Below are 22,092 nucleotides of genomic sequence, written 5' to 3' on the forward strand. Positions count from 1 at the left end.
GGAATGTGTGCGGGTCACGTGTGGTATGTGTGTTGTGAGAGTGGTGTGTGGTAGGTGCTATGAGCGTTGTACGCAGTACATGTGTGGTATATGGTATGCATGTGTCGTGGGGGAGTGTGGTGTGTGTGTCTTATGTGGATCACTTCTTCCTGAGGTGTAGATCCTGGTATTATAAGAGCCCTGTGATGTGGCAAATTCAGCCCCACTACTTCGGTTTGGGGACATACTTAGGGATGTAAAACCGATTCCACAATCAGCGCACACCTCCAACCAGAAACAGCCTCTGCATGCTGCGCTGTCTGTGCTCCCTGGTCCAGGCTCCTGCTGGCCACACTGGCCATGGGAAACTGCTAGTGTCCTGTGCCTGCCGTAACACATGGCCACAGGCCGAGTGGCTTAAAACAGAAATGTATCCTCTCACCATTCTGGAGGCCAGAAGTCTGAAATCAGGGCTCCTCGGGGCCATGGTGTATCTGAGCGCTCTGGGGGTGGGCCTGTGCCAGGCCTGGCTCTGGCTTCTGGCGGCTTCTGGCGGCTTCTGGCAATCCTCGGCAGTCCTCGGCTTGTACTAGCATCACTCCACCGCCTCTGTCGTCACATGTGTCTCTTCTTTGTGTCCGTGTCTCTTTCCTCCTGGTATAAGGGCACCAGCCATCAGATTCGGGCCCGTTGCAATGACCTCTTCCTAACTTGATCATCTGCAGAGACTCCATTTCCAAATAAGGTTGTATCACGGGCACCAGGTTAGGACTTCATGGTTTTGTGTTTTGTTTTTGTTTTTTTAAGATTAATTCAGAGAGAGCACGTATGCATGAGCAGGAGGGGAGGAGGGAGAGAGAATCCCAAGCAGTCACCCCACTGACCACAGAGCCTGACGCAGGGCTCGATGTATGACCTGAGCCCAAACCAAGTCGGATGCTTAACTGACTGTGCCACCCAGCACCCTAGGACTTCAACATCCCTTTTTCAGGGGCACCATTCCAGCCCTACTGGAAACTTTGTAGAAGCCCCTCAGACGTCTCACGTTCCGCCCAGCCCACCCCTTCCTCAGTGCATGACACACCTCGTGCTCCAAGAAGAAAATCAGATTTTCCTTCCCAGTCCTTAACCCTCTGCAAGTGTCGCCGCCGCCCCTGCCACGTCAGTAAAGCAGCTAGGGTCCCACTGACATGTGCATGCTCTCGGGTCCTTTTCTGATGTCCCGCTCTCTGCACAGTTCCTCAATCTCATGAAGTCTCTCGGGAAACAGGAGGCGAGGGGGGCTAAAACTAACTTCGGCCTTACAGACCCTGAAAAGACTCTTGGGGTCACCCCAGAGGCTGCTTAGAGAACCTTGGGGTCAGCAAACTTGACCTCTTGGCCCACTGCTTGTTTTTGTAAATGAAGTCGTACGGGCACTCGTGAAAATGCTAGCTGGCAACCAAGCAGTTGCGGGGATGAGGTCAGCCCCTGTGATAAGCTGGCCGGCGCGCTCGGTTGAGTGTTAACTGTGTGTTTTCGTAGTGCAACTAAGAGCAAGCTTGGCGTTTCTCTGAAAATCAAGGAGGACGTTTCTTTAATAAACGGCTCTTTTTATTTTCTAACTCGTCTCCGTGTCAGTGATTAGCCAGAAGTGCCTAGAATCGCTGTCTCTCTTCATAATGTGGAATTTGCCTCTTGCCTGTTGCAGGGCGAGCGTGTGCCTGGTACGCGCGTGGAGAGGGCCTTCCGGGTCACTTCCCTGTGCTGGCACCCGACGCGCCCGGTCCTCGCTGCCGGGTGGGAGACCGGAGAAGTGACGGTGTTCAACAAGCAGGACAGGGAGCAGCATGCGGTGCCCCCGACGCACACCTCCGACGTTACCGTCCTCGAGTGGAGCCCCAGCGGGAACTGCCTCGTGTCCGGGGACAGGGTGAGCAGACTCGGTGGGCGCTGACTTCAGATCCCTGCCTTAGCCTGTCAGTGCCCTTTGGGGTACACGTTGGGAAGGGCGTTAAAGACCAGAGTTGTAGAAACACGTGGTTGCGGACTCTGGCAGAATCTGGAGACGTTTGTTGTTGCGGGAGAGGGGGCGGGAGCCTGTCACCTCAGCGGCCCCTGCTGGTAAGTGCTTCGGGGCTAAACAGACGGAGGTGCGGAGCCAGCTTCGTGCTTCTGTTGTTCAGGGAGGGTCCTGTAGGTGGGGCGCCTGGGGCCCAGGGCATGAGCATCCGTGGTGGGTGCCCGAGCCTCCCTCCGTGGGGCTGGTGCCGGCCCCTGCCCCCGACAGCTGGATCCAAATTCAGAGTTTTGCTGAGAAAAGTGGCGTGTCGGCAGTGTTCTACTTAGCACTTCTCTTGCTGTTAAAGGGAACCGTTACTTGTGTGTCCTTTTCTGATCGAATCACTTGCCCATTTTGGTATGGATTTGTTTCCCTTTATTCTAGATTTTTCCTCTTTTTTTTTTTTAGATTTTATTTATCTGAGATACAGAGAGTGTGAGCGGGTGAAAGAGAGTATACACAAGTGGAGGGAGGGGCAGAGGGAGAGGGAGAAGCAGACGCCCTGGTGAGCGGGACCCTGAGATCATGACCTGAAGTGAAGGCAGATGCGTAACTGACTGAGCCCTCGAGGTGCCCATAGATTTTTCTTGTTTCTCAATTCAGTTTCCACCTAATGACATTGCGCTGCCCTCAGACTTCTAGTTCCTCAGTGATCTTTCCGCTCTCCCTGCCGTGGAAGGGATCGGCAGATCCCTTGTAGGAACAGAGGAACTCCCCATCATCGACTCTCATCATCCTTTTGACTGTATTAAGAAACAACTAACAAGACAGATTCCCCAGGCATTCAAGGAAACCCAGATCTGTACTGTCAAAGCTTTCTGAGTCAACACATTTAAGGACAGAAATCTTGATCCTTCCAAGAAGACCTACAGTAGTGCTGGTCTGATTGAATAACGGGCTCAAGTAGGGCGACAAGCGCGGAATGAGTGAGCCCTCGGGCTGCCGCGCCGCGGAGAGCCGTCCTTACCGGCCTTGGCCGACGGTCTTCCGTCTCCCGGCAGAGACTGTTTTGGTTAGGGTGGGCTTGGTTAGCGGTGAAACCAACCCAGACTATCGGAAGTAAGAAGGGACACTTAATCTGAAGCCTTTGGAGTGTCCCATGGTCCCCGGGACAGGAGGAGAGCAGGCTTCAGGGTGTCTAGACCAAGATGTGCGCCAGTGGACACGCATCTCCTTGTAGCGCGCCCCCTTCTGCCGCAGCCGCCTCTTTCTCCTGTGCCTCCCTGTTCACAAGGCGGCACCCCTAGGTGCTGGGAGCTAAGGCGTTCACCCCCGCTGTGCCCAGGGGCTGCTGCCCCTCCTCCTCTGTCCCCAGTCCAGCTCGGGCCCAGTAACCACATGGACAGTCGTCGGCAGTGCCCAGGGAGGTGGGGGAGCCCTGGAAAAGGGGCACTGGGCAGATGCTGCCCCAAGTGTCCATCAGAAGAAGCTCCACTGGTAAAGGAAGGCGAGAACTCTGTGTGCCCGGGTCTCGCGTCCCTGCACACTCACAGAGCGGGATGGGAGTGTCAGCTCGCCCAGTGCAGGGCCAGACTGCTCTGGACACTTTCAGTGTCAACTGCTGCAGAACCGCTTGGGTTCCCAGAGCCAGTTCCGGTGTGCTGGCCGGTGGGCTTCCTCAGATACTACGGGGTGCCCACAATTCAGCTCAGTTCTGACACCGTCCAGCCAGAGACCACGTCAGGTCCCGTGGATTAGGGTCTCAGCCCCACGCCAGATGCCAGTCCCCAGTCCTGTGCGTCTGCCCACAGGCTGCACAAAGGAGGGTCCCTCCTCCTTGGGCTCTCCCAGTCAGCTAGAGCAGCTCATGTTACCGGTTTGTTGGGGGCATAAGGAGATGAATCAACAGCCAGCTGAGGAGATGCACAGGGCGAGGTCTGGGGAGGTCCCAGTCCTCTCCAGGCGCCATTCACCCCGCACCCCCAAGTGGTCAGCTACCCGGAAGCTTTCCAAACCCAGTCCTTTTGGGTGTTTACGGAGCTCGATTGGATAGTCGTGATTGATTCAACCTTGGGGGGGTGACCTGTCCCTTCCCTGGAGGTTGGGGTGGGACCGGAAGTTGAGCCGTCTGATCGGTGGTTGGTTGTCCTGGCAGCTGCCCCGCGCTTGGGCGAAGACCCAAAGTCCCCTTTGGTAACAGAAGAGAAGACACCGCTGTGGCCCTTATCCTGGGAAATTCCAAAGGTTTTAGCAGCTGTGAGCCATGAAGCAGTGGTGAAGATTTGTAGGTTTGGTCGCCTGAATGACCAAACATACACTTCTTTTCAATTACAGTGGTGTAGAGCCTAGCGTGTTAGTCTAGCATGCAGGGAACATTGACTTTGCGTGAGCCTCTCGTTACATTGAACCCTTGTGCTTGTGTGGGGCTGATTTCTGGCCTTTAGATACCTTGTCTGAGGCTGATTATATAAACTTGTGTTGGATGAAGTTACGAGGGGGATGGGAGAGCGCAGGGTTTGTTTCCGGTCTAACCCCTGGGTGTTGTCCAGAAACCTGAGGGAGGGGAACACATTTGACTCATTGTAACTTTTCTGAGAGATTTATTGTGCACGTTGCTTGGTGAGGCCGACAGTACAGTGGATTCTGGGACAACTTGGGGGTTAGAGACCTCAACCTCCTCCCAGTCACAAATCTGCATATAATCTTGACTACCGGAAAACTTACCTACTGATAGCCCACTGTTGACTGGGAGCTTTGCCAATAACTTGGTCAATTAACACACGTCTTGCACGTTGTATGTGTTACATACTGTTCTTGTAGGTTAGGATAAAGAAAGTGCCAAGAAAGTCACGAGGAGGCGCAAGTACGTTTACGGCAGGCTACCGGATCCGTCCGGAGAAACCGCACGTACACGGACCCGCGCAGTTCAGACCCGAGTTGTTCAGGGTCGTCCGTATCTGGTCACCACATCCTGTTTATGATGAAGGAGTGCTCCCCAGCCTGCCTGCAGGCATCGGATAGTCCCTGCTGATGGAGCAAAGGGCAGGAGGGAGAGTGTGGGCACTTCTGCGTGCGCTGACCTCGGGCAGGAGGCGCACCTTGAGGAACCCTTGGGCCTCACAGCAAAGGGCCTCTTTGCAAATGGATTCGGAGAGAGGTAGCGGCCTTTGGCAAAGCTTGGCTTATATCCTGGCCAGAGGCCTCCGGACTGGTTCTGGGGTGCCGTCTCCCCACCGTGACCTCTAGCGCTGGGTGGCCCCCACAGTTTGAGACCCTGGTAAGTAAAGGGCTGAGCCTAGAGTACACCTGGCACCCAGAGGCTGGTTTCCTGGGGTTCCCTCCCGTAACAGCAGCCAGGGCTCCTTGGAGGGATGGCTCATTCTAGAACTGGGGACGGACAGTGAGCCCAGAGAATCTGTCGTCAGAAGGAAAGGAAGTGCTCATGAAACCCACAGTATGGGGTGTGTCAGAGGGACACAGGAGCTAACGGAAGACCCCCCCAGGGGCCAAAGCTGGAACATCAAAATACACAAAGTGGGGCTGGATCGTAACCTGGAGTCGAAAGTCAACGGCCGTGACCTCAGTGGTGGTGTAGCCTTATGATTTATGGTAATTAAGTCAGTGGTGGAGAAGAGAAATCTCGTGTGCTGAGGCACCCCAAATGATTTATGTGGCTGGTTCTTGCTCGAGGAGGTGACTTCCTCCCAACCAGTATGGGGCCGAGAGGAGGAGGGGACAAGGCCACAGACAGGACCTCGGCCGGGAGCGGAGGGGCAGCAGCGGCGCAGGCGAGTCACGTCGGCGTCACCCACCCTGACAAGCCACGCTGTGACGAGGAGGGCGCGTGGTCTCCGTGGCCTTCTCCCCAAACCCACGGCCCAGTCCAGTCATGAGAAGAGCATCAACCAAGTCCCCGCGCAGGGACGTTCCACGCATCCCTGACCGGTCCTCCTCAAAGCCAGAGAGTCAGAGACGCTGTCCCAGCCCAGAGGAGCCTGAGGGGACGTGACGCCCAAACGTCCTGTGGCACCTGGAGAGGATCCGGGGACAGAAAGCAGGCGTCAGCGAGGAGTTGAAGAAATGTGAACAAAGCACGACTCTGGCTAACACGCTCTGTCATTTGAGCCCGTTAACTCTGAGAGCTGCACCGCATTCATACAACCTGCTGGTCGGAGGAGCTCGAGGTAGAGAATGGGGCTTCTCTGAATGACCTTGCCACCTAGGGTAAATCTGGATCTATTCTAAAATCACGTTTTTTTTTTTTTTTTTTTTTTTTTTTTTTTTTTTTTAAAGATTTTATTTATTTATTTGATAGGGAGAGATCACAAGTAGGCAGAGAGGCAGGCAGAGAGAGAGAGAGAGAGGGAAGCAGGCTCCCCGCTGAGCAGAGAGCCCAATGCGGGACTCGATCCCAGGACCCCGAGATCATGACCTGAGCCGAAGGCAGCGGCTTAACCCACTGAGCCACCCAGGCGCCCCCTAAAATCACGTTTTTTGTTTTTTGTTTTTTTTTTAAGATTTTTGTTTATTTGACCGAGAGATGGCAAGCGGTGGTGGGGGGAAGCAGGCTCCCTGCCGAGCAGAGAGCCCGACGTGGGGCTCAATCCCAGGACCCTGAGATCACGACCTGAGCTGAAGGCAGAGGTTTAACCCACTGAGCTAGCGAGGTGTCCCTAAAATCACATTTTAAAAGTTGATTCGTGATCGTTGTTGTCTCCAGGGTGAAGGGCACACAGGATGGTTTCTTTGCAAGAGATTTTTGAATTATTTGTACTTGCCAGTGCACGTGTAGTCGTTGTGTAGTTGGGTTTAAAAGGAATGCGCGTGTGTTCTGTGGCACAGCATGACTCCTGCCTTCCCCGGTCACCCTGTAAGAATGCGTCTCCTCCGCCCGGTGTTGGGTTTTCCAGCTCGGTGTCCTGCTCTTGTGGAGGTTGGACCAAAGGGGTCGAGTGCAAGGGACGCCGCTGCTGAAGCACGATCACGGGAAACCCCTGACTCACTGCATCTTCCGGGTCCCCCCTCCTGGCGAGTAAGTAGGAGCTCAAGGGGAGGCCTGTCCCTACATCCCCAGGGGGCTGGTCCCGGGCGGGGTGTGGCTCCTCCTGATGCGTCACAGCCCCGGCGGCCCCGGGCACGTCTGTAGTGACCACACCTGCCCAGAAGGAACATCTTCCTGTAAGGAATCCTGACTTCCCGCCGTCTCTGCCTGTCACAGGGACCTCGCTCAGTTGGCGAAGGCGGCTGTGAGCGGTGACGAGAGAGCCCTGGACATGTTTAACTGGAGGAAAAGTGGCTTTGGAAGTTTCCTAAAAATGGGATCTCAAGAGGGACTATCCTTCTTTGTCAGCTTGATGGATGGTGAGAAACTTAGGTGGGGATTCTAGGGCTTTGAAACCTTTTAGGGGTTCTGGTAAGGATTTTAAACAAAGAGATGATGTGTAAAATAGGCTGTATGGGGCCCCGTTTTAGAGTGACGCGTCCGCTGCTCTCGGCAGTGACTTACCCGGTGGTCAGAGGAGGGCCTCGCTTTGTCCCCCTAGAGCTGGATCGGTAGTGCTTGTGTTGGGAGGGCTCCCGCGAGGGGTCCTATGCGAGCCGTGCCCCCCGACTGCTCCCACGTGCACCTCCAGGCAGCGTGCATGGGGCCACGCTCCCGCAGTCCACTCTGTGATCAGGGAGCACCCTTCTCCGTCATTCTTTGGCTGAGCTATGCGAAGGGAGTGTGACAGGAGAGGATGGGCGCAGGTTTGCTTCCAGCCCGCGGCACCAGCCAGCCCTCAGCATGGGCCAGCGTTGAGCTGGGAGCGAGAGCAAGCTGGTGAGGCTCCCGAAGGTGCCGAGCTCCCGGAGGATGCGCCACCCCGCCGCTCAGCCTGGATGGGAACGAGAGAGCAGACGATGGCTGGAAGCCACTGGGCCTTTGTCATTTTAAAAATGGAGATACCGTGTGTTTCTGGAGGGGGAGAGACAGCTGATGGAGGGGACTGTGAGGTGGCCCCGGGGGACAGGAGTGGCACAGAGCCTTGGGTGGCGTGGGGAAGAACATGCTAGTGCAGGGGCCCCTTGGCGAGGAGTCGAGAAGATGGTGTGGGCTACAGGCCCGGCACATGGGTGTGCGGTGGGGACAAGCCTGGTTCTGGAGGGGTCTGTCCCGTCCCTCCCGCAGCAGCTGTGGGCTCCTGGGCGGATTACCCCGTCTAGTCAGGCCTCTGCCCGTGAGCTCACTGGACGTGTCAGCTGAGTGAGCACGTGTGAGTGTGTCCCCAGGCCTGCCACCGAGGCTCGCTGAGCCAGAGGCAGTGCCGGCACGGTCATGTCATGCCGACCACGGGCCTCTGCACAACCTTGAACCTGCCAGTTGCGTGGGAAGTCACGTATTCCTTGGAAACAGATGAGAGGAGACCAGGGGGGTGAGGCGGCTCCCGAGAGCAGCAGAAATGCGTCTCCTCATGGGCGCTCCCAGGAGACACCCCACGGACTCAGAGGCCTGAAGGGAACACGGAGGGCGAGGAGGGGCCGGCAGGCAGGGCCGGGACGAGTGCCCGTGGCGGCCAAGAGTGCAGGCAGGAGAACGGGGCCGCTAGGACGTGTGTCAGAGGGGACGGGGAGCAGCGGCTGCAGGAGGGCCAGAGCTCAGGGCCGCTGTGTGCGGCTGTGGCCGTGCCTGGCACGGAAGATTGCGGGGTGAACGGGGGGGGGGGGCAGCGCGGCTGGAACGGTGGAGCTTACGTCAGAGATGGCCTGGGCAGGTTCTGTGCAGGTGTATTAAATGTTTTATTTGTAAATGTTTATAACAAAGATGTTTATTTCGCAAACGTCCCTAAGTAGATTCCGGTGGCTGCTGGCGACCACGCTGCTGCCCGGACTGACCCCTTTGCCCTTAGGGACGGTGCACTACGTGGACGAGAAAGGCAAGACCACCCGGGTGGCTTCCACAGACAGCTCTGTCCAGACGCTCTTCTACATCGAGAAAAAGGAGGCCCTAGTGGTGGTCACACAGAACCTGCTGCTGTCACTGTACGCGGTGAGGCCCGAGGGCGAAGCAGAGGAAGTGATGAAGGTAAGTGGGACGGCAGACGGCAGGTCGCGGCCGGGCCCAGGCCTCACCTGACTTCCCCACAGCCGCCAGAGCTGTCCATTAGCATCGCCTCCACGACTGGGTTCCCAGGAGCTTTGCAGGCGTCATCGGATGGGGTGGGAGAGTGTGGGCTCGCTCAGGGCTGTGCCCGCTCGCCCGGCAAGCTTTTACAGCCTGTCTACCCAGGTACGACTCAGAATTCCGAACTTCCCCTGAAGATGCTCTTGGAGACGACAGAGCTGAGTTTTTGTAAGCTGGTGTTTACCCAGTCACGCACTCACGCCTGGCACAGCGGTGGCAGATAGAGTCCCTGAGTCACCTGGACCTGGGTTTGGATTCCCTTGAGCCGCTCACTGGCTGGGGGGCCCCTGGCAGGTTTGCTGTCTGCAGAGCCGGGTCCTGACACCTGCTCGAGAGTGTGTGGTCAGGGCGGAACGGGTTAGTCTAGAAATGCACACACCGGGTGCCATGCACGCGGCACCGTCATCAACCGCTTAGGCACGGCAGAGAGCAGCCCTGCAGGGTCACGGCCACCTGCCCACATGTCCACACCCGCACCTGCCCAGCTGGCGCGTCCCCCCCAGGCTGCCGCACACCAGAGGCCCCGGGCTGGCGACAGCCACGTGCCACTATTGGATTGTTTCTCGTTACCAGGTCAAGTTGAGTGGGAAGACGGGTCACCGGGCGGACATGGCCCTGATTGAAGGCAGCGTGCTTGTGACCGCCGTAGGGGAACCCGTTCTCAGGTAAGAGCGACCCCGCAGCACTGCCGACCGGATTCCGTCTCCTTGGAGCAATGTTCTTATTGGAGGGTGACGTGCAGACAGAAAAGTAGAGATGGTGACGAATGTCCACAAGCTGGACACGCCCGTGTAGCGGGCTCTGGGAGGGAAGAGCAGCAGCGCCCCGCGGCCCCGCCAACCCTGCACCCCCGCGGCCCCGCACCCCCGCGGCCCCACGGCCCCGCACCCCCACACCCCCGCGGCCCCGCACCCCTGCACCCCTGCACCCCCGCGGCCCCCCAGGGCGGGCTCCTCGCTGCCTCGATGGCTGCCTACGGAGTCTCTGCCTGGTGTTCTGAGCTTGGCGTCAGCGGAATCGTGTGGTGTGTCTGCTTATCCGGCTGCTTCCGTCCCGTGTCCCGTGTGGGGGGTGTCCCGTGTCACTGCATGTGGTCGGAGTCCCTTTGTGACCCTCGGGGCCGAGGGCAGCACATGGACGCGCCCCCTGAAGGGAGCCGTCTTCCTTTCATTGTAGATTCTGGGACTTAGAAGGCGGAGAGAATTACGTGCTGAGTCCAGAGGAGAAGTTCGGTTTCGAAAAAGCTGAGAATATAAACTGTGTTTCCTACTGTAAAGCCAAAGGTGAGCCTTCTCGGGGCTGGTGCGGGAGAGGGAGGGACGCGGCCTCGCGCCTCACTCTGGGGCTCCCAAATGATGACGCGGCCGCAGCTCTTCAAGGAATGACGAATTGGTGGTGACTGTTGGTCACTTGAAAGAGTCCCTCGGGGACGAGAAAGTGACAGTAAAGCTGTGCTTGCACACACGAAGGCCAAGGGGTTTGCTCAACAGGGTGAGCGAGCTAGCTGCACGCGGTCCGCCTGCGTTCCACCTGAAACTGCGAGAAAGCGTGGGAACATTAAAAATACATGTGTATGTGCCTGTAGGCAGACGAGTGCGTGCACACACACACACACACACACACACACGGAGGACAGAGAAACAGGAGATGAGCCAGAGCACCGTTTATTTTGTGCCTGCTGAGAGCTGAGCGCCAGCCTAGCCCTGGGGAAGCAGCGCTGGACAGGCAGACAGGCCCCTGCTGTCATGGGAGATGGAGAGACGCACTAGCGCGCCCAGCACACGCACACTCGCCGTCTGCCCAGGTGGAGCGGGTGTGGAGTTGGAGGCCACCGGGCGGAAGGCGGATGCCCGGAGATTTGAGAGTCACGGTCAGGGAAGAGATTCCTGCTGTTTTTAACCCTTCAACTTAAGTCCTGGGATCCTTGTTTTTACCCCTAGGTCTTCTGGCAGCGGGGACCGATAAAGGGCGAGTAGCCATGTGGAGAAAACTGCCAGGCCCCCAGAGCAGCCGAGTGGCAGAGGGCAAGGACAGGTGGACCCTTCAGACCCCCGCTGAGCTCGAAGGCAACATCACGCAGATAAAGGTACGAGCCACCAGGGCGCTGGGCGCTCTCGCCCTCTGCCCTACGAAAGTGGAGGACGTGATGAGCTTTGACCTGTTTTTGTCATTTTTTGGTCAGGCATGCAGCTGAAGACTGTACACAAAGAACAATAACATCGTTCGAAAGGCCTTTGGGCTTTCAGACTTGCGGGTCTGGGATTGTGGGCGTGTATGTACCCATCCCTGTATCTCTGGCCCCTCTCTGTCTACCCCGAGAGCAGCTTTATCGAGACCTGTAGCATACCAGTTTTTCTTTTGTACAGTCATGGTTTTGCACCCATCACCAACCTCTTAGACCACTGTCCGCGCCCGGAATGAAGGCCTATGCGCATCCGCGGTGTCTCCGCTCCCCGCTCCTCTACGCAGACGCTCCTCTACTTTCTGTCTCTGTGGATTTGCCTGTTGTGGGCACGTTGTAGAGACGGAAGCATAAACCTGTAGCTTTCTGTGTCTGGCCTCCGTCTCTGACGTCCCGTTTCCCACGCTCCCCCGTGCGGCCGCGCCTGACAGCACCGCCTTGCTTTTGTGGCCGAGCCGCTCCCGGGGCAGGGGCCGGCTGCCCTCCGCTGTCCCGCCCTCAGTCCACGGACTGGGTTGTTTCCACATGTGGACTTTTGCGAACCCTGCTGCTGTGAACATTTGGCCACACGTTTCTGTGTGGATGTATGAGGTCATTTCTCTTGAGCGTATGCTTTTTTTATGTTATAAATTCTGTCTCGCCGTTGATGGTCTGTGTTTGGGGAGATGCTGGATCACGCCCTTCATTCCTTCCTTTGAATATGCTTGTCGTGGCTGCTGTGGCTGTCGTGGCTTCAACTGTGGGCTCTGACATCTTGGCCCTCTGGGCCATTTCCCTGACTTGCTTTTTCTTCCTGGGTTTATATCACGTTCTCCGGTTTTCCCTGGCTCCGATTTTTTTGTTGCAAACCGGACATTTTAGGTAAAAAGTTGTGTCAAGTCTGTGATAGTGAACCTCTTGCTGTACTCGCCTCTAGGGCTTATGGCCGTGTTGGCTTACGTGCTTAGTGACCGGCTGGAGCTCTGCAGTGGCGTCTCTCTCCCCTGTGGTGGGAAGCCCCTGACATCACTCCTCGGAGGGCCGGCATGGGACATGTGGATGATCCCTGGGGGCGGCAGTGGCCCCGGGGCTCCCTGACTGTCTTCTCCCTGACCTGGTATGCTTTCTGCCTCTGTGGGTCAGCCTCCCACAGCTCGACGGCCCTGCTGTTTTCTGCAGTGACCCGGGGATTTGCTCGCCCCCCAGTCCAGTCCTGTCAGATTGGGACGAGTGTGGTCTCGGAGCTCGGTGTTTGAGGTTTGTTTTGGCGCGGGGGGGCTCCAGCTGGGTACGTCCTTCTCCGGTTCCCTCTGGTCCGTTGAGCTTGTAGCTCTCGGGAAGCTTGCGCCGCCTCCTGACGCTCTCCTCAAGGGCCCCACTCTCTTCCAGAGCGTCCTTAGGCTTGGACTTACCCACATTGTGTTTCAAACGAAGTCACTTCCTTTGGGGAGCCTGTCAGAGCTCTTCTTCCTGTGGACTGCCTCTTCCCTTGGGGGAAAGGTCCGAGTCACTGCCCCAGAGCTTGGGGTGGTGGCCGCCTCTCGGAGCCTGTGTAGCGTGAGCCGGCTGGGGCCTGGGCGTGGGCGCCCGGCGTTCTCAGGCACCGCATGAGGCTGAGGGACCGCACCCTCGCAGCGTGGAGCTGAGGGAATGAGAGGCTGTACCCCCAGCTGGGTGCTGGACAGGGAGCTGAGCTCTTGGCCACGCCTGTCCAGGGGGAGCTCCTGCAGGCCGAGCTGGGAGGCGGGAGGCAGGGGCCTAGAGGCTCCGGTGCCACGGCACTGCTGTTCTTACCAGATTTAGCAGGTTTTCCTGGGTAAGTGTTGCTTCATTTGCCTCACGCCTGATTTCCAGAGCACTAGACGGCTGTTTCCTCGTACTTTCCCCCAGATCTGCCCGTTCGGGCCTCTGCCCTGCCGTCCAGGTTGCTCTCTCAGACCTGCTGTGTGTAACCCTCCCAGACCGAATCCGCTTAATCCCACGAGTCCTAAAAGGAGTCCTGAAAGGGAGCCGTACCTAGGAAATCATTGGGGCACCAGAGAGCACTGTGGGGGGCACCTTTAGCTCCGCATCTCAGTTCTGGACAAGTTAGTGACTTATGTATCTTAATTAGTTCAAATAAGTGACTAAAAAATAGTGCCGAATATCATCAGATCTGCAGAAAAAGTACAGCCTTCTCAGGTTTGAAGTGATAGGAAGAGCCGCACAAATTCCCCTGAAGGACGTGAAAGAAAAGCCGGGTGCGTGCTGGCACGTGTGTGTGCTCCCTGAGAGGAGCCTCAGTGTTACGCGTGTTACTCCTTCCCAAGTGAGCGTACAGATCTCGTGTACAGCCGGTAAAAATAATGACTTTTGGGGGGGGGGGGAGAATTCAACAAAATAAACTCTTCTGGGAGGACACGTGGCTGAGGAAAAAACGTATAGGAAATTAGAACATTTCTGTATCACAAACCAGAATATAGAGAATGTGTCTCGACCCTATAGCAAGTAAAGCAGTGCACGCTCACTCAGGAATGGATAAACATACCCGTGGAGAGGAGTCGGAGACCCCAGAGCAGACGGAGACAGATGTGGGAGTTTAACATGGAGCTATGAGAGCGCATTTCACATCAGCTGGGGAGAGCCGGGTAGCTCAGTACATCACGCCAGCTTGTGTCCACTTATAAAAAATAAACATCACTGAGTTAACAGCTACTCAGAACAGACATCAGCATCTGCCCATCGCATGCCACTTGGGTGTCTGTGTTTTAAATTTTTGGATAAAGTGCATACTTCATGCTTGTAAGTTTTTGCATCCATTTACATAACGAGAAGAAGCAATGCTAGGACGATGGCTGACGGACGCCTGTGTGTATCTCACTTTCCTGCCTGCCCCTGCCTCCTCCTGCTCATCCTTCTGTCTCTGTGTCCGGCGGGACGCAGTGGGGCTCCCGGAAGAGCCTCCTGGCCGTGAACAACATCAGCTCCGTGGTGATCCTCCGCGAGCAGGCCATGTCCTCGCACTTCCACCAGCAAGTGGCCGTGGTGCAGATGTCCCCAAGCTTACTCAGCGTGTCCTTTCTGTCCACGGGGGTGACGCACAGCCTGCGCACAGACATGCACGTCAGCGGGGTGTTCGCCACCAAGGTGACTGTGACGGTGGCCTGGGCTTGGCAAAAGGCCTGGCCGGTTGTCCGGGTCGTTCGGGGCGGTAGGGGGGGCACACGGCAGGTTGCTTTTTAATTTCTGTGATTCCTTTTAGGATGCCATTGCTGTCTGGAATGGGAAACAGGTGGTGGTCTTCGAGCCTTCTGGAGCCACGTTACGGACTGCAGGTGGGAGTCTTATCCCCCGGGAGGGGGCTCACAGCAGCCTGTTTTATCTTCTGACCATCGGGGGGGGTGTTGGTGCCTGTGGTGGGGGCAGGGGGCTGGCACAGAGCCACCAGGAGCCCCTTGTGTCAGTCCTTATGCCTGTGCTCTGGCCCCGTGCCATTGGGCATCACCCTACTGGGGCCAGCCAAGGTGGCTGAGAAGCCCTCCCGGGCGCCGGGACAATGAAACAGCTGGGAAATAAGGCTAAAGGGGCATTAACCCCCATGGTGGTTGCCCGGGAAGGGGGCTGGTACACACCCAGCTTCTGAACTGGTTCCAGGCCAGGCAGAGCAGTGAGCTCCACGGCATCTTGACCGAGGCCAGCCTCTGTCTGGAAGTTTGAGGACAGATCTCTAGAGGTGCCTCATCAGCTTCCGCCTCCTGTCCCAGTGGGCCACTGTGATCCTCATTCTTCAGTACACGCCTGTGGGAGTGTCTGGGGGCTGCTGGATCAGTGACCACAAACCGGACACACGTTTGCTGTCTCACAGCTGTAGAGGTCGGGAGTCCACACTCTGGTTCCCTGGGCCAGATCAAGGCTTGACGGGCCGTTCCACCTGAGCTCTGGGAAGCCTGTCCCTTGCCTCTCTGTGTGTACGGTGGCTGCCGGCCATCCTCGGCCAGGTTGCCTTGTTCTGGTATCTACCTCCCTATCACCTTGTTCCTGTCTTGTCTACCTCCCTCTTACAGGAGCACTCACGGTTGCATTTAGGGCCCACCTGAATAATCCAGGACAATCCCCCATCTCAAGACCTGCCCATCTTTGGCCCTATACTAGCCTTCACAGGTTCCAGGGGCCAGAGCCTGACAGCTCCGGGGGTCTCGTGCAGCCTACGCAACGACCCCCCGGACGCGCCCCTCGCCAGCAGTCCTTCTGTACAGTTCTGTTTACCCACACTGACCCCACAGGCCCAGTCATCATGTGCCCCAGGGGGCTCCCACTGTGGGTTTGTCCCGGGGGCTGTTTCTCCACTGGTGGTCACCCCTCGCCCCATCGTCCCTCCTTTTCTCCTCTAACACTTCATTGCCTAAAGTTTTTCTTGTCACATGTTTCTTGCTCTGCCTTGTATTATGCCCATGATTAATGTTTTCTCGCCCAGTGTGGACCCCCAGGGCCAGGCTGAACTTCTTGTCCCCTCAGTAGGACAGCACAGCGGGTGCTAGAGTGCTTCCTGTAGCGTGTGTGATCGTGTCCCTGGATGGATAAGGACCTGTCTAGAGACAGAGGCTAGGGCTTGTGGCCTCCAGAGCCCCACCGAGAGGAGCAGGGCCCCCCTAAAAACCTGTGCCACCCCAGACCACACACGCAGTGCTAGTCAGATGGGAGAGGCGACTCATGACCGGGCCAGGGAGCCTGGGGCCGCGTCCCTGCACCTGCCCCGGGCCTGCGTGCCATCCCTGTGCCTCGTGGCCTCACTCTCCTCACCTGCGGGACACAGGAAACGCGGCCCTCACGACACCATCTGAGCACGCGTGGAGAGACGGGCCGCTGCCACACCACGTCCCTCTCTCGTCCTAGGAACCTTCCTGTGCGAGTCTCCGGTATTAGCCATGTATGAGGAAAATGTGTACACCGTGGAGCCAAACCGAGTTCAAGTTCGAACCTGGCAGGTAAATCGCTGCTCTGGGGTGAGCGGGCTTGGAGAGAAGAGTCCTAAAGGCCGTCTCTGAACCGAATCAGAGCCGCTTACTGACTTCACGCAGCCAGCTCACAGCCCCCCGCCGGCTGCTTGCTGGTCTCCCGGGGCTCTGGGCCAGCGGGTGCACCGGCTGCCGGCACCTGTGAGCTCGGGAGGCGGCCCAGGCCTCGAGCAGTGAGGACGGCCACTGCATGCCTCGTGCTCAGGTTGGGAGAGGGGAGGCGCGTTTGCCGGAGTCAGTGCCCATCCCCAGTGTCCATGAGCTCAGACAGGCCTCTCCCTGCACGAGTCTGCGGGTGAGCCCGGCGGGGAGCAGCGTGGGCCTTGCAGGAGACTGGCTCGAACGCAGCCTCGCTCCCCTCGTGGCATGGAGCGGGAGGCCCCCAGCGGCCGGCATCCCCGAACCCCACAGCAACTGGGGGGCTGACGGGGTGCGTTACTTTCCTGAGCCTGCCCTAACGAAGTACCACAGATGGGGGGCTTCAAGCAATACAAATTGATGTTCTCGCGGTTTAGGAGATCAGGTGTGGGCAGGGCTGGCTCCTGAGGTTTTGAGGGCCCGTCTGTCCCAGGCCCTCCAGCCTCTGCGCTAACCCGGCCTGCTCCTGGGGTGTGTGTCTGGTTTTCTGTACCGTGAGGACACTTGTCCCTGCATTTAGGGCCGTCCTCATCCAGAATGATCTCCCCTTGAGAACCTTAATTACATCTGCCAAGACCTCTTTTCCAAATAAGGTCGCATTCACAAGTTGCAGGCGGCTGTAGCTCTTGGGGGCCACCACCCGACCCAGTACATGCAGCAGTGCTCTGTGTCAAGGTCGGGAAGAGCTTCACGGCCCTGGTTTCAGCTCTCCATGCCCTGCTTTGTCTGTCCTGAGTTGTTCGCTAGGATCCAGTGTTCGGTTTCTGGAGGTTGCCGTACGCACACGCGGCGTCCTTGTCCCTCCGTGGGGTTCTCCCTGGTGGGCCTCAAGGTGGGTGGGAGGTGCCACTGGGGGAGGCCCTGGAGTAGAGGCCGCACGTGGGGAAGCGGCCCCGGGGGAAGGTGCTGGGGGGCAGGGGGGTAGGCTGCTGGTCCCTTGAGGTCCTTGGCCTACTGGAGGTGGGAGGGGAGCTGGAGGGAAGGAGGCCAGAGCCCGCTGCTGCTGACACTTGTTGGGGACTTCTGCTGGGGACATACCCCCAAGGCCGGGAGGGGCCGTGATAACGACCCATGAAGGGCGCATCTCTGTCAGCAAGGCGACCTGCAGGCCCTGCAGGGTCAGGGGGCGGACAAGCCCCGGGGAAGCGGCCGTGAACCTTAAATGTGAAGCTGCCAGTTATTGTACCAGCAACAGTGGGTTTATCCGGGAGCAGGGGAGAATTGCAGCCTGGGACGAGCGAGCTACTCCCACCTCCAGTAGGTCGAGGGCCTCCAGGGGCCAGCAGCCTACCCCCTGCCCCCCAGCACGTTCCCCCAGGGGGCTGCTTCCTAGCAAGCTACAGCAAAATCCCCCCAAGCCTGCGGAACCCAGGAGCGGCGCTCTTCTGTGGGGGCGGTGGGCTGCTGTGAACGGAGCGAGCTGGGCACTGCAGGTGTAGTGGCTTCTCGCCGGCTAGGCTGCTGCTGGGGGAGGAGCACCCCTTGCTTCCTCCTGCTGGGAGAGCACAGGTGAGCCTTGAACAACTTGGTGGCGGGGGTGCCGACCCCCTTGCAGTCAAAACTCCACGTGTCACTGGACTCCCCGAAAACCTGGAGACTGGACTCTACAGACAGCGCAGCCGGGGAGCACACGTTTCGTCCGTTCCATACGGTCTGTACTGCGCTCTGACGACAGAACAAAACTGGAGGAAAGAAAAATCACAGGGAAGAGAACTACCTTCACGGTACTGCACTGTGTCCAGAAAGAACGTCTGCATGTAAGTGTGTGAATGAACAGCGCAGCTCAAACCCCTGATGGCCAGAGGTCCGGCTGCTGCGCCCACTTGCACGGGGGCTCTCTGCCCGCCGGGTTGGTGCCCGGCCAGGCGTGGTGGTGCCGAGCGTGCCCCCTGCTGGCCTCCTGGCTCCGCTTTCTAAATGAGGTTTCCCTTTATTAAGTCTCCCATTTCCCCTTTTTGATCGAGATCATTCTTTGAAAGCATCACTGATCAAATCAGGTTTGCCAGGAAGGACTTTTCCGTGTTGTCATGTCCTGCTTCGGAGGCCAAGCGCGTAACTTCATCCAGACCACTTAGGGCCACATTTGAGTAACAATGAGGGTCAGGAGAGAGAAAAATCTCAGGTACTCCAACCGAAAATGTTATCTTTCCAATGCTGTAAGCTTTAGAGAGCATCTCCTTGTTGCGGACACCATTTTTATTTTAAAGTTTGAAGAGGTAACAAAATACAAACCTTAAAATAACGGTACAAAACGATTAGTAACATGATAATTGTGTGATGGACCAGAGCCAGGTGTGAGGGTAGCCAACCGAAATATTTCCTGGCACTTACTCCAGTGTAGGCGACATAAGTGAGAAAGGGTCTGTCTGTGAAAGCAAGCCCGGAGTCGTGCACGCCTCCAGCAGCCGTGAGAGCAGAGCTAGCACGCCGGAAGAGCTGAGCGCATTCGCCAGGATCAGTGCAAGTATTGAAAGGAAGCAGTAGATGGTGAACTCTTTGCAAAGCAGCAGAACTTCCAAGACGTCTTAAAACCGTACTGTTATTTCAAGAGAACTCTGTGGAACCAGACACATTCTCAGTAATACAGACGGAAAGTCGTGAATTCAGACACCATGACTTTGGATGGTAATTCTTTTTTTTTTTTTCTTAAGATTTTGTTTATTTATTTGACAGACAGAGATCACAAGTAGGCAGAGAGGCAGGCAGAGAGAGAGGGAGAAGCAGGCTCCCCACTGAGCAGAGAGCCCGATGCGGGACTCGATCCCAGGACCCTGAGATCAATGACCTGAGCCGAAGGCAGAGGCTTAACCTACTGAGCCACCCAGGTGCTCCTTGGATGGTAGTTCTGATGAGAGAAAGACTTTCATAAATTCTGAACCTTCTCATCTTTCAGGAAAAACAAGTGAAAGATGACGGTCGCAAAATAGCAATGAGGCTGTTACTGAAAGGCCATAGACGGGACGGGTTCCCTGTCTCTCAAGGGCTTGGGAATGCAGACAAGAGCCTCTCTCTCCACAAAACAGAGAGAAGCAGCGCAGTGAGGAAAAGGCGCGCAGGCCTGGGCTGCACATCTGGTGAAAGCGGGCTCGTCAGATGTCGTCCGCTTCAGTTCCAGGAAATCCGGGCCTTCCGGTCACCAGAGGGCGTGTGGGGCCAGGCAGGGCTTGCTGCCTTCTGGAGACGTGTCCCGTGACCCCAGGAGTCCACTCCCTGTGGTTTGGCAGCACAAAGGTTGGTGCCCAGTGGCTGATGAGAACCTTTCCAGCGAGGATGAAGAGAATCTCTCTGGAGGCATCTTTTCTAGCAGACGAAACCTCCGTGCTGTGAGGTCGATTAAAGCCCGGTCTCCCGGGAGCGCACTGTGGACAGACGGCGCTACCGAAGCGTGGTTTTTTTTAATGGAGGCGGTCAGGCCATTACGATACTTTACGGTACGATCCCTTTATCAAAGTGGATCGAGGAGACAGGGCCAAGTGCCCTGGTACATCTTGTGCCTAACTCAGAGCGTGAGAGGCCTTCGCAAGGGGGTAGATCTGAAATTCAGAACCAAGAGCAGCACTGCTTTGGGCCAAGCAGCTGGAGAGTCTGCACACGTGTTACAGATGAGTGTGAATAGTGCCGCTAGTGCATTCCCCTAACCCGACTGGGACTGGCGTGTGCACCAGGAGTGCTGGAAAACCCACCAGACGGGACAGACCCACAGAAGCACTCACCTGGGAGAACGGGTTCCCTGACCACTGTGTAGTTTGAGGGGGTTTCCAGGGGGGTAATGTTTTCTGACAGAATTTTAGCCACAGAAGAAGCAGTGGCCTGTTTGCAAGGGGAAGCTTCAGTCCACTGAGAAAGCGGACAAACCATGACCAAGACACTTACATCAAAGAGATGGGGAAGTTTTATGAAATCCATTTGTTTTGTTGGGGTTTTTTAAGATTTTATTTATTTATTTATTTGACAGACAGAGATCCCAAGCAGGCAGAGAGAGAGGAGGAAGCAGGCTCCCACTGAGCAGAGAGCCTGATGCGGGGCTCGATCCCAGGACCCTGAGATCATGCCCTGAGCCGAAGGCAGAGGCTTTAAACCACTGAGCCACCCAGGCGCCCCTGTGAAATTCATTTGTATCAGTAGGTTTCTCTGGCTTATACTTCTGGCAGGTGGGACAAGTGAGGTGGGCACTTTTTGTGGCCTCATTAGTATTTCCCCAGCCATGTTTGTTCATGAAGGCTACCATTTTGTCAGTAAACCAGTAGTTTCAACACAGACATGGTGGTAAATAGTGGGATATTGGCATTTCTGGTGGGGCCAGATTGTTACTTGGTCCAAACCACAATTCTCTTTTTATTAAGTTCACAGTTGTTAGATTTCCACCACTGTCTTTCTTTTCTGGGGCCAACTGTTGGGCATCTCTGGTCAGCTTTTCTAAATTGTCATTTGAAAGAATATCCCTTTGGAAAATGACAGCGGTCTAGCTGTCCCTCTCCTTGACAGCAGCATTTTTAGTGGAAATATCAGTGCTGTGGTTTTCTTTGGCCTCCAGAGAGTCAAGTCCTGAATACCCAGGAACCTTAATGGCCAGAGCTACGGGCAAAATTGCAGCCTCGAGGGGCACCTGGGTGGCGCAGTCCGTGAAGCTTCCAACTCCATGACCTTGGTTCAGGTCATGATCTCAGGGTCGAGGGACCAAGCCCCATGCTGAGCTCTGCACTTAGCACAGAGTCTGCTTAAAGATTCTCTCTCTCCCTCTGCCCCTCTCTCCACTCTCTGTCTCTCAAAAAAAAAAAAAAAAAGTATGGCATCTAATAAATTTTGGATATAGGAGTCATCTTAAATTTTATCCCCTTTGAAGCTAAGGAAACCTTGCTGATTCCTTAATATCCCCAAATCGTGGGCTACCCCAGAGGCCTACGGTGGCCAGTATAAATGCGTTCAGCTTTGCCCCGGCTGACGTGCACGCTCCAGTGCGGGCGCGCAGCGGCCTGTTGGGCAGCGGTCACCGGCAGGGAGTTGCTGCCTCGATGTCCTCACGGGGAGTGGCGCCAGCGGACCCAGCACGGTACTTACCATTGTCTTCCTTCAAATACGGATCATCAGAAGCTGTGAAAATGAGCACGGGGTAGAGGAGTGGCCCGTAAATTGTTCTGGGGAGCCCGGGGTGATCTGGCAGCGCTTAGCGGTCCTGAGGAGTTCCGTTCGCGTCCGGATGTGGTCCTTGTTCTGAGACCAGATGCCCAAAGCTTGGCGCCCGAGGTTGAGCACACTGCAGGTTTTCTCCGGAGACGCGTCTCTTTGAGGGCGGACGTCTGAACGGGTGCGTGTGTGTCCCGCGCGGAGCTTTGTGCAGCAACAACAATCTTCCACCGGTTGTCACAGCCTAGAGTCTGCAAACGGCTGTCTGTCTTCCAGATTGGCTTTCCAGCTTTGTGAAAAGAAGGGTGCTCGGAGACACACTGGGACGCCGCCGGCTGTGCTGATCAGCGGGAGCACTGAAGCTGCACCGCGGGCGTCCGCTGTGCTGAAGCTTCCGCAGCCATCGGCCGCCGGGGGTGCGGGAGCGTGGGAGCAGGGGGGCCGAGGGATGACGGTCACTGCTCACAGGCCCTCAGCGGACCTCCGTCCCCAGCCACGGAGTTTTCTCCCAGGTCAAAAGGGGATCTTACAGGGCCTCATGCAGGGCATAATG

General features: G+C 56.8%; 1 protein-coding gene across 2 annotated transcripts in view; it reads left to right on the forward strand.

The window, feature by feature from the left end:
• IFT140 (intraflagellar transport 140) overlaps positions 1–22,092 on the forward strand; it is a 72,963-nt gene that overhangs the window by 2,975 nt on the left and 47,896 nt on the right. For both annotated transcript variants that reach the window (XM_080829856.1, XM_080829857.1), the window contains exons 3-12: positions 1,670–1,891; positions 6,871–6,992; positions 7,179–7,321; positions 8,848–9,023; positions 9,696–9,787; positions 10,299–10,405; positions 11,063–11,208; positions 14,206–14,409; positions 14,525–14,597; positions 16,156–16,247. In XM_080829856.1, the coding sequence (XP_080685982.1) occupies positions 1,670–1,891; positions 6,871–6,992; positions 7,179–7,321; positions 8,848–9,023; positions 9,696–9,787; positions 10,299–10,405; positions 11,063–11,208; positions 14,206–14,409; positions 14,525–14,597; positions 16,156–16,247 (1,377 nt within the window). The remainder of the gene's footprint in view (positions 1–1,669; positions 1,892–6,870; positions 6,993–7,178; positions 7,322–8,847; positions 9,024–9,695; positions 9,788–10,298; positions 10,406–11,062; positions 11,209–14,205; positions 14,410–14,524; positions 14,598–16,155; positions 16,248–22,092) is intronic.

The sequence above is a fragment of the Martes martes genome (genome assembly GCF_963455335.1).
Source record: "Martes martes genome assembly, chromosome: 18".
In the NCBI taxonomy this organism is placed as follows: domain Eukaryota; kingdom Metazoa; phylum Chordata; class Mammalia; order Carnivora; family Mustelidae; genus Martes; species Martes martes.